General features: G+C 47.1%; 1 protein-coding gene across 1 annotated transcript in view; it reads right to left on the bottom strand.

The window, feature by feature from the left end:
* Positions 1-11,021, bottom strand: part of LOC120231581 (two pore calcium channel protein 1-like) — a 41,183-nt gene extending 30,162 nt beyond the window's left edge. Inside the window, exons 1-3 of the mRNA XM_039231742.1 lie at positions 10,947-11,021; positions 1,684-1,775; positions 556-670 (exon numbers count right to left, since the gene is read on the bottom strand). Coding sequence (XP_039087673.1) covers positions 556-670; positions 1,684-1,775; positions 10,947-11,021 — 282 coding nt within the window. The remainder of the gene's footprint in view (positions 1-555; positions 671-1,683; positions 1,776-10,946) is intronic.
* Positions 11,022-12,029: the final 1,008 nt, after the last annotated feature.

The following is a 12,029-nucleotide window of genomic DNA, read 5'->3' as shown; positions in this document are numbered from 1 at the left end:
AACAAGTTGTATATCACACTACGTTATGACAGTGTCTACTTGCCCTTTAATGGACGTGCTTTGAAAATATCCTTTGTCTATCCAATTCATCCCTGCATACACAGAAGACAAAAACCTCTACTCCATTTAGAATGCCTTATGATTGAGACTGGAGCAGCAGTTCAGTGAGTAGGCAGAATTCTTCCAATCCCCAGCAATAAAAATAAAACCGCATCCAGGGCGCCCATGCGGCTCAGGTCAGTTAAGCATCCAACTCTAGATATGGGCTCAGGTCATGATCCCACAGTTCATGAGTTTGAGTTTGAGCCCAGAGTCAGGCTCCGCTCTGCCAGTGAGGGACTTGCTTGGGATTCTCTGTCTCCCTCTCTCTTTGCCCCTCTCCTGTGCACATGCAGGCGCAGGCGCACACTCACTCTCTCTCTCAGAATAAACATTAAAAAATTATAAAAGAAAACCACATTCATATTTATTGAAATTTGAAAAAAATAAGGAGAGGCGTGGGGTCCAACCCATCAAGGATAAAGTGTAGTTAGCCATTTTGTTTTTAATCCTTACCAAGAAAGGCAGTGGAAACAGTGCCGGTTCTTCAAACAGCGCGAGAGAGAGGTCTATGCAAATAAAGAAGTAGATGGCTACTTGCATTGTCCAGTGGTTATAAAAATAGTAAAGTCTGAGGACGAAAAGGATAAAGGTGTTTCTAAACAAGGAGCAGGCGTTAAACAGCACTCACACTTCCCACTGGAAGACGAATGGTAGGTAAAATACAAAGTAGGGCTCTGGCCACATTTCCTTTAAATGTTAGGGCACAAGGGACAGTACTGAATTGAGCACACATTACAAGACACTATCAGAAAAAAACAAAACGACAATATTTTCGTATCTCAAACCACAGTCTCTTAACAGGCTCAAGCTGTGATTAGCACCTTCTGCAGAGTGCTTGTGACAATAATAAAAGGATACTTTTAGAGGACTTTGAACAGTGACTGGTGCAGAGTTAACTTATTATGACCTATTATGGTCACATGGTGGCCTAGCCAATTTAAAATGTGCATCACCCCATCTCAACATGGCAGATTCAGAGAGCTCTTGTGGTCACACAGTTCTCTTCCTAGGGGTGGGGGACAGTCCCCCCAACGTGCTCGAAGCTTCCAGGAATGAGGCGTTCGTGGCTTTGGAGGCACTGGCACTGAGCCCCGGTGATAGGAAATGTTTTTTCCTTGTTTTGAGTCAACTCCTTGGTCTTAGTTCCACATTCAGGGGGTGGGAGAGAACAGGTATGATTCTTATGAAAAGAACAAATACATGGATTGCCTCAGAAGGCGCCAGAAAGAAAAAAAACAAGTCTTTTCATCTAAATGGCTCTAAGTGGACAACCTCGTCTACAAGGAAAAGGTGATGTGTTTTCCTCTGGATGCCCTGTCTCCTGCTCTATATGTTACTCATGTACTCATTTATCTGTCCTTAATGTACCTATTGAACGCTTCCCTATGTGTGAGGCACCATGCTCTTATAACTTAAAAAAAAAAAAGCACTGGATATTAGGATTTTATCCAGATCTCTAGGCCTTATCCTACAGGCTTCTCAAAGTTTGTGAAGACAATGTCTTCAGTTTGGGTTCAACGGCAAGACTGTTAAGTACTGAAGAACGGCTTGCTCTATAAGACGGTTTAACACTTTACTTACCTGATGGCCCGAGGAGATGTTTCAAATGGAACATTTCTGTTGTACTGGGCATCGGAAACATAGGCAGCTGCCAGGAGAAGGTTCTGGTCCTCCTTGGGAAAAAGTAAGGAGAAAACAACAATCGGAATAGGAAAGGACACTTCTCTTTTTCATGTACAAGTACAAAAGGAAAGCCTCCTCCCTCTCTCCCCCCACAGTCCACTCTCACCGGAGGTAGTCAACATTCAGAGCACTGTATATGCTTTCCTGGGCATTGGGAACCCTGTGGTGGGGCTGAGACACGGGTGTGCTTAACCTTCCTGAATTCAAAAGGTGTGCTTTGTAATGTGTGCGCTCAGAGGAAGAAACAAGAAAGCACTATCAAATAATACATATAAACGTACTTAAATGGTAAGTTTATACAAACATATATAGGGCCATATACACACAAATATATAAAAACACAAAACTATATTTAGGGTACTTGATGAGTGGTTAGGGTGTTTTTCAAGGGTAATAAATAAATAAATTATTGCCTTTCTTGATGACTTTTGAAGCTAATTCCTTCTCAAGGTGTGACCCCACTCTTTATAGACACATAATTTAAAAATAAAATTCTTTTCATATGATCCAAAGCATATTTTTATCACTCAATATATTCTGGACATTTTTTTCATGGTGATACATACCCCATTCTTTTCAACAAATGCCTCTTCATTTAGGTAGTATCTCCCTTTTCTTTCTATTTTGATCACAATTACATTGAATTTTTTTAAATATGTATGACACACAGACACACATGCATATCTTTGTGCCATATGAGTGTTTTTCTAGGATAGAGTTGAACTTGTGAATGAAAGGTATTTGCATTTTTTGTTTTGACAGATACCACCAAATTGTTTCCCCCAAAGTTACATCTTTGATATGACTCTACATAGTACACGAGCGCCATGTTTTCCCGTTTCTCATCAACATTCTTATCATTTAAAATGATTGATAATATTCAACCAGCCAGAGGGGCATCTTGAGATTTGACTTTACACTACCTCCTGACCAGTACAGCTGAGCCCCATCTGTGATGACTCACATTTCTGATTCTGTATAAAAGAGATAAAGAACACACACAAACAGACTAGCTATTTACACCTTCCTATGACCTCCAGGAGGAAAGCAACCTGGTTATCCATTCAATTACCAGAGTTATGTCCTCAAAATTCAGGACATCCTCCTGTATGGATTGGAATGGAGACCTATCATTGGCCAAGCAAGTCAATTTTGCAAACGCATCTAGTATTCAGAGAGATCAAAAGATTCCAAACTTTAGACAAAAATCAATATTTGTAGACACAGTAGAACTGCATTTCATAAATTTATTGCATATCGCAACACTTTAAAAAAATAAGTTATATTGCATTAAAAACCACAAACATTAGTTACTATGACAGATCTTTTAAAAGGCATTTCACCAAAGAAGATATATGTATGCACGGCAAATAAGCACATTATAAAACAATCATTAGTCATTAGAGAAATACATATTTTAACCACAATGAGATACCACTACACTTCCACTAAATCTAAACAATGTCTAAAACTAGAGACTGACTTGACATGGAGGTAAAGCAACTGGAACTCTCACACATTATTGGTAAGAATGGAAAATGCTACGTTTACTTTAGAAAACAGCTTGTTAGTTTTGGGGCCATTCCGTTCCTAAGTATTTACCAAAGAGAAAGCAAGTATGTGTCTATGCAAAGACTTTACAGCCAACCCAAGAATGTGGCTTATGTTAGAACACCATTCCCAAGTTGTGTTTGTATGCAAATATTCGAAATAGTTGAAAACTAGAAACTTCGTAGTTGAAAACTAGAAACAACCAAACTGTCCACAGATACGTGTATGGATAAACAAAATGTGATCTATCTATGCCATGGAGACGACTCCGCAATAAAAAGGAATGAATTACTGGATAAACACAACATAATAGATGAATCTCAGAATAATTTTGCTGAGTGAAAGAAGTTAACTCCTACCCTCCCAAAGGAACACCTACTACATGAGTATATAAAACTCTAGAATATGCAAATGAATCTGTAATGGCAGACACCAGATCAGTTGCCTGGGGACAGGGGGAGGAGGGGATGGAGAGAGGGGTAGACTGCAAACAGGCATGAGGAAATCTGTAGGGGTGACAGATGTATTCATTACCTTGAATATGGTTATTACTTTCACAAGTGTTTTCCTACACCAAGGCTCATCAAACTGCACACTTCAAATAAGTGTAGTTTAATGTATATCCATTATGGCGCAATAAAGCTGTTAAAAATTGCCCCAAAACAAAGATAAATGTTTTGATTAAAAATAGGTGTAGGAAACAACCTCAAAGATGAATTAACTGCTATAAGAGCCCATCACCTTCTGAGTCATGTGCATTCTCAGGACTGGTACAGCAATTCTTAAAAGGAGGTTATTAAAAAGCACCATATAAGTGTATTAAACACTTACCACACATTTTTCTTTTACATATTAAAAAACTGCTAGTAGGCAATCTCTTAATACCAATTATTTTTTCATTGAACATCATGAACACCGAGGAACACTAGACTCCCCCCAGGATATGCTCAGAAATCTATTTTAGATATAAAATGGTTAGCATCGACAAGACTTTATTTTTTAAAATGAAGGCACATCAATTTTAAGGAAGTTCCATTAAGCCTCATAAAGGTCATACTGGGACAGCAAAGAATTATGATATTAAGGCCTTCCTTTAAAAAATATATTCAGGGGCACCTGGGTGGTTCAGTCAGTTAAGCATCCAACTCTTAATTGCAGCTCAAGTCATGATCAAGCCCCACATGTATGTATATGTATATGTATATGTATATGTATATGTATATGTATATGTATATGTATATGTATACGTATATACATATATATAAGTATATATTTATATACATAATGCAATATCTCTTAAAGCCACTACTGTTCCCAATTTATTTGTATTTTTTTAAAGGTTAACACATTGGGTTGTTTTCTTTTAATGGTTTATTTATTTCTGAGAGAGAGAGCATGAGCAGGGAAGGGGCAGAGAGAGAGGGAGACACAGAATCTGAAACAGACTCCAGACTCTGAACTGTCAGCACAGAGACCAACGCGGGGCTTGAACCCACGAACCATGAGATCACCACCTGAGCCAAAGTTGTATGCTTAACCAACTGAGCCACCCAGGCGCCCCTACTGTTCCCAATTTAAAAAGATGATGCTACTGGGACGCCTGGGTGGCTCAGTTGGTTAAACATCCAACTTCACTTCAGGTCATGATCTCATCATTCATGGGTTCAAACCCCTCGTGGGGCTCTGTGCTGACAGCTCACATTCTGTGTTTCCCTCTCTCTCTGCTCCTCCCCAACTCACACTCTATCTCTATCTCTCTCTATAAAAAATTTTTCTTTTAATTAAAAAAAAAAAAGATGATGCTACTAACATTCTTTCAGTCCCAGCGAAACAGTTTGTCCACACAAGAGGAGTTTGACAATCGTGGATTTGAACCACACCCTCCACATGGCCTCCAGGTTGAAAATAGAAAATAGATGCTCACCAGCAATTCCTCACAGCCCGGCCCTGGGGGTCACCTCCATCAGTCATCACCCAGGCTGCTCACACTGCACGAATGATAGAAGCATCATGACGCCTCTTCCAACCACCCCCACCCTTTGCCATCTGGACACACGCCTGTTACATTTAAATATGCTGACACTTTCACAACAGCAACTTTACCTTTATACCGTTCCAGAGTTTTCCCATTCTTAGCTATTACATTTCTGACACCTGTCTCTTTTTAAAATCTCATCTGCTCCATCTTCTGCTACCTGTCTTTGCTCTCTCCATCCTGTTGGTGTGCACCTTCTAAGGGTCCTGCCCATCTCTGCTTGGGAAGAAGTGCTCTTAGCAGGCAACCTTACTGTAATGAGCATTCTCATTGGTATTAAGGTCACTGGTATCTTTCCATAAAACAAATCACTTTCATCCAACCCAAGAATGTGGTTTGTGTTAGACATGCTCTTTCAAAACTGCATACTTCAAGGTCACATGGCAACCACTGTCCATATCTACCATGAAAACAGCAAACCAAATAGCAATGTCACCCCCAATGCAGCTAATAGATGGTTTTGCACCTCAAAGCAGCATCCCTCGCCTAGGGAAGGCACCAGTGAGTGCCAGGGCAGCAGTTCTGGAACTCCCACGGCACAGACCGCCACCTTCAGAGCTTTGCTTGTAAAACTCTTGTTGCCCAGGCCAACCGCATCAGAATCTCAAGGAGGTGAGACCCAGGATGAATTTGTAAAATTCCCAGGAGATTCCAACATGCAGTCAAGATGGAAAAAAACCACCGGTCTAAACAGGGCCATTTTACTACTGCTTCTTCTATGTTTTGTATCTTTGTGGCGCCGTGGCGATAACGGGCTTCTCTTGATTTTCTGTTTCTCCTCTTCTCGTAGCTGTGACATTTCCCTTCCTGTCCCCAAGATTTTAAAATGTGTTTAAGATTTTTGTGTTTTCTCCTCTCGCCCTCTCAACCCTGTAAGCCTTCATTCTGAGGAAAGGTGGATAACTTGGAATCCCTTAGGGAGAAAGGGAAGAGCGTGCAGGGCAGGGTAGGGAGGTGGGGGAGGGAATGATCATTTCCAGAAGCTCGCAGTAGAGGGCAAGGAAGTTCCTTTGCTAAGCCCCCAGCGTAGGAATAAACTGTAAGCTCCAGATACCTTTAAGTCAAACAAGAACCTTGATGAAGTTGTTAACAGAAGTGCTTTTAAAAAAAGCCGATATGCCTTGTTTAGATATATAAGAAATTTAACCTAACGAACTACAACCTAAGGTAAAACACAGTTACCGTGAATTTTAAGAAAAGTTCTCTCTCATCTCAATTTTTCTCTCTGTCAATACATACGCTGTACTTTGTCTTTCTCTCTGCCTCCCTTCTTTCCCCCTATAGGTTACAAGCACGCGGATGCCTGGAAGAGAGGTGATCACTGCTCTCCCATCCAACCCCCATTCAAAAGCTTCTAGTGACTTCTCTTTACGTGGAGTGTGCGCAGAATCAAATGTAAAATCTCTGGCTGGGCATTTAGGGGCTCCACAATCTCTCCTCTCTCCAACTTGGTCACCCTCAATTCCCTACAGAAACCCTCTTCTCTGGCCACACTAGCAGGTGCGCTGTCCACTGCCCCCACCCCCACCCCCACTTCCACACCCAATCTCTTGTTCACCTAAAAACTGGGAGTATCCTTTCTAGAACTTTCTTCCTTTGGAGGCCCATCTCAAATCTCACTTCCTCTATGACAGCTGGAAATACTAGCAGTTTCCATTTCCAAGTGGAAAGACTGCCAGGAGAAGCCGGGGCTGTGAAGTATGTTGTGGTCATTTCATATAAACAAACAGCTAGCTGCTAAGGGTAAGCTGGGGCATAGGAGCCACGGCAAGATGGGTGAGAGAACAGGTGGCAATTAGCTGTTAGTATAAACACCTCATGTCCCTCTGTGCAGAAAGACCCACAACCTGCAGGCAAGGGCAGCCTAAAGATGTGTTTTGTTTGGCCCAGAGAGTGCTTTATGGATGCTGGCTACTAATTCAAATTTTTTAAAGAAAAACTGGAGCGTACACAAAAATTTGAACTTCTGGTTTCTCTTTGAAAGGTCATAACATCTGGCAGCGCTGGGCTCTATTTCAGTACGCTTTTGCTACCCAGCCTGATACTCAGGTCACCTGAATAAATACTCATTATTTTTTCCAAATTCGGTGGGTCAGCCAGGCAGTCCTTCTGGTCCAGGTCAACTTAGCTGATCCGTGTGGTCATCTGGAGGGGACGGTCCAGGACAGCCGCGCTCACGTGTCTTGGCCACGTGCGCCAGGCAGCAGGCTGGCCAGGGCTCTTCCACACGTCGGTGCTCAAAGGATTCCCAGGAGCATCAGGCGGCAAGCACCAATGCTCAAGTGTTTTTCATACCTCTGCGTGCATCACATCTGCTCATGTCTCATTGGCCAAAGCAAGTCTCATGTATGACTCCACTTCCTAAGGAGTTGCAAAGGCTCATTGCAAATGAGGCTGTATCCAGGATGGGAAGAGCTTGGGGCCATTTTTGCAATCTATGATAGGCCATGCAGCCACAGCCAAATGGAATTGGATAACCATGGTCTTCTTTGGGCAAAAAACATGCTCTCCATGTCACCACAAGCCCCACTTTCCTCCACAGCTGAATCATTCCCACCTATGCCACTGGTTTTATGTTCCTCTCTGGCCCCTGTGGGCACTTCAGTTTAAGACTACCTGATTTAACTAATATTCTCCCAAGCCTTCCTGGTTATTCCCATTTTCCTCCTGCAAAAAAAACTTCTCTGCAAATCACTATAAAACAACACCGGAAGACCAGAGCCTGAAAACAGGGTAATCTAAGACTTGAATGAAAAGGTTTAATAAGAACATTCAAAGAGAAACACATAAGGGGCACCTGGGTGGCTCAATCAGTTAAGCGTCCGACTTTGGCTCAGGTCATGATCTCAAGGTTCGTGGGTTTGAGCCCCACGTCAGGCTCTGTGCTGACAGCTAGCTCAGAGCCTGGAGCCTGTTTCAGATTCTGTATCTCCCTCTCTCTCTGACCCTCCCCTGCTCACACTGTCTCTCTCTCTCNAAAATAAAGTAAATCTCAACAAATGTCCAAAGATTGAAATCTCATTGAGTATTACATCTGGCTGTAGTGAAGTTCAAGTAGAAATCAGTTATTAAGAAAGAAGACGATGGGGTCCCTGGGGGGGCTCTGTCAGTTAAGCATCCGACTTTGCTCAGGTTATGATCTTGCAGTTCATGGGTTCGAGCCCGGCGTCGGGCTCTGTGCTGACAGCTCAGAGCCTGGAACCTGCTTTGGATTCTGTGTCCCCCTCTCTCTCTGACCCTTCCCTGGTGTGCTCTGTCTCTGTCTCTGTCTCTCTCTTTCTCAAAAACAAATAAACATAAAAAAAATTTTTTTAGGGGCGCCTGGGTGGCTTAGTCGGTTAAGCGTTCGACTTTCGCTTAGGTCATGATCTCGCGGTTCATGGGTTCGAGCCCCGCGTCGGGCTCTGTGCTGACTGCCAGCTCAGAGCCTGGAGCCTGTTTCAGTCTGTGACTCCCTCTCTCTCTGACCCTCCCCTGCTCACGCTGTCTCTCTCTCTCTCTCCTAGAAATAAAAAAAAAAAAAAAAAAATTAAAAAAAATTAAAAAAAAAAAAAAGAGAGAGAGAGAGAACCCCATAAGATACTATGAGGTAATCACATAGGTCACAAAGTAACAGCATACAGGACATGGGCTCTCAGCCTTGGCTGCACTTTCAATACTTGGTAGATTTAAAGTTACTGTTACCCAGACCACACTCAGACCGATTAAATCAGAATCTCCAGGGTAGGGCCTGCTTGAACCCAGACACATTTCTAAAAACTCCCCCAGGTAATTCTAACCAACAGTAAGGCTGAGAATCACTAGTACTGGATTATTTCAATTTCACAGCTGAAAGTGTTGGTAAAAGTACCAAAGGAGTGGATTCCCATCTTAGAATCTGCCAAAAGAAACACCAGGCAGAAAAAGCTTCTAAAAAAACTGCTTGAGAGGAGAGGGTGGAAATGGCATTTCAGATGACTAGGCGGTTTTTTATTGAGTGACCCAAAACTAATCGTACCATCGTAGCTACCAAGTGTCTCAGATCAGAGCCTTGGCTTAATGACTCACTCATCGCTGTTATCTCAGAAAGTGAGCTTCTGCTGAGAATTACCAGTTGGACCCAGGCTCCCCACTTTTTCTGCCTGCTCCCCTGGGCTGTTTTCAGCCCTCCTTGCATTTCTTGAGGTCTCAAATTATTTATTTTTTGTTTTTTGTTTTACATTCTTCTCTTATTTAGACAAAGAAACATTAAATACACAGAGGGAGGATATGGACAATCTCAGGCTAGATGTTCTCGCTACAGAAAATTCTGGCGATCACAGGTCCGTCATTGTGCAGAATGAGAGGGGCAGGGCCCTTTGGGTCAAGCAATAATTCTTCCCTTCCTCTTTCTCCTTGGCCTGCCTTCCTCCACCTGTTGTCTTAAGGGGACACGGCAGAATTCACCTGCTATAAGTGGCCAGAACTCTCTGAGACACCCGCAGGCCAAAGAGGGAGGCCAATGCACCAGGTGGGGCTTTGAAATCCTACACCAGAGAGACCCTCTAGAGCAGGGGACAGGAGCCCAGTGAGGAGAGGCGGGGGCTATACCAGGACAGCCCAGAGCTGAAGGGGCCAGCTGAACGAGGAGAAGGGACTAAAACACCCTTCACCTCCCACACACTTGCACAACCAGAAGGAAACGCAGCACGTGTGAGTGTTCCCAGAGAAGCCTGGCTGTCATGACTGTGGGGCGGGCACAGTGCCCTGAGCCTGACAGACGCGGTCTTCACACTCCTCTGAGGTGGGTGTGAATTACCATCCCACCTTACAGAGGGGGAAACCAGAGGCTCCGCCAGATCGTGGGCCCCCTCATCTTGTAATTCACAGTTAGGGTTTTCTGAATCAGAGCAGCGGCTCCTATCCCTGGAGCTCTGCCTGCCTCCCTCTCCGCTCTGAGTTCTTGTCCAGAGAAAGCAAACAGTCCAGGAATGACTGCTGGGAAGTTCCACGTCTTCCAAAGGAGTGCAGAGCTGAGCACATCTGCTTCGCCCCGCGGGGATCAGAAGAGCCGGGGCTGCATCAGCACTCCCGGACCCACATCCTGCAGCCTTCCTCCCGGGCGTTTCCCTGCCTCGGCGCCCTCGATGTTTTCCTGCCGCCATGGAGCCCAGTGCGGCGAGCTCGGGGACGCGCTTCAGGGGCACAGGACCCCAACACGGAGCCCGGGCGCGGGTCCCAGCTCGGGCCCCGTCCGGCGGAGGCGGCCCCGGTGGGCTAAGGCGGCGCGGGCTTCACAGCCCTCGTACCGACTCCGGCGCGGATCCGAGGGCTGCGGCCGCCCGTGCGCTTTCCAGCGGGGCAGTCCCGGCTGCCAGGGCTCCCGCGGCCCAGGGCGCGGAGTGAGCCCCGGGGCGGAGGGGCTCCTCGCCCGCAGCCCCACAGGGGGCCCTCCTTCCCGGCGGCCGGCGCCGGCTTCGCGCCGGGTCGCGCTCCACCCGGGAGCTCCGGGGGTGGCCGCGCGGGGAGGGGAACCTCGGGGCCGGGGACTGCGCCGTCGGCGCGCGCCGCCAGCCCTCGGGGCGCCCCGCGAGCGCGGCGGCCGGCGCCCCCTTACCTCCTGCGCGGGCGGCTCCTCGGAGGGCTGCGGGCGCAGGCGGCGCATGCCCGCGGCGCGGCCGGCCCCGGGCATCTCGGCGGCGACGGCGCGGCGGGCCGGGCTCCGGGAGCGTCGGGGCCGCCGCGGCGGACTCTGTCCTCGGGCTCCCGGAGGCCCGGGCTGGGCGCGCTCCGCTCGGCCCTTCACGTGACCACGGCGGGGACGGCCCGCGGCGGCCCCGAGGGCGAAGGACCGGCGGCGGCGGGCGCGGCGGGCTTCCAGGCTCCGGCCCCTTCCCCGCCCGGCCTCCCGGCCGCGCTCCGGAGCCAGGGGCGGGGACGCGGAGCCGGCGCGGGCGGGGGCGGGGGCGGCCGGGGGCGGGCGGCCGAGGGGGCGCCGGGGACGAGCTCCGGCTGCTGGCGGCGCGGGCTGGAGGCCACCCTGGCATAAGGCCCCAACCGTGCGCCGTGGGCGCACCAGTAAAATAGTTGTTTGGAGAAGTAAATGAATTAATACAGAGTCAGTGGCCGCCACGGGCGAGAGCCCAGTCAACGTGGATTCCCTCCCTTCCCGCCCTCGTGGAGACCCCGGCAAAACTGGGTGTGGTCTCCGTGGGGCCACCCAGGGCACACACTTCCCCGGAGCGGGCACAGACCCTCCTCCCTTCCCCCAGGGTGCCCCTAGTTCCAGCTTGGCCGGGAACTCAGCGTTGTCAGAGCTGATGAACTTTCCAGAGAAAGAAAAAAATGCAGATTTTCATGAGACTGTTCCTGATTTTTTTAATGTTGGTCGTGAATTTATTATAATAGTACATATAAACTGCTTGAGGCCAATTCTTGGGTGAGCCTTGGCCAGCAGGGCAGGTGGCTCTGTACCCAGTACCAACCGACTCCACTGACACTTCTCAGAGAAGCCTGGCAGGGCTGAGACTGGCCCTAGTCACCCAGCAGGAAGCCTGGAAACCTCCTAAGTGGTTCATCAGGACTCTGGGCTATTGATGGCTGCCGAGGTCCAGCTCGGAAACTGCAGCCTGCAGATTTATGTCCCATTCCCACTGCACCCCCCGCCCCCCAAAGATTCCACGTCCTAATCCCTGGAACT

Source organism: Hyaena hyaena, unplaced genomic scaffold (genome assembly GCF_003009895.1).
Source record: "Hyaena hyaena isolate Hyena2069 unplaced genomic scaffold, ASM300989v1 scaffold_57, whole genome shotgun sequence".
Lineage (NCBI taxonomy): Eukaryota > Metazoa > Chordata > Mammalia > Carnivora > Hyaenidae > Hyaena > Hyaena hyaena.
The sequence above is the reverse complement of the archived record's forward strand: the minus strand, read 5'-3'. Positions and strand labels throughout refer to the sequence as shown.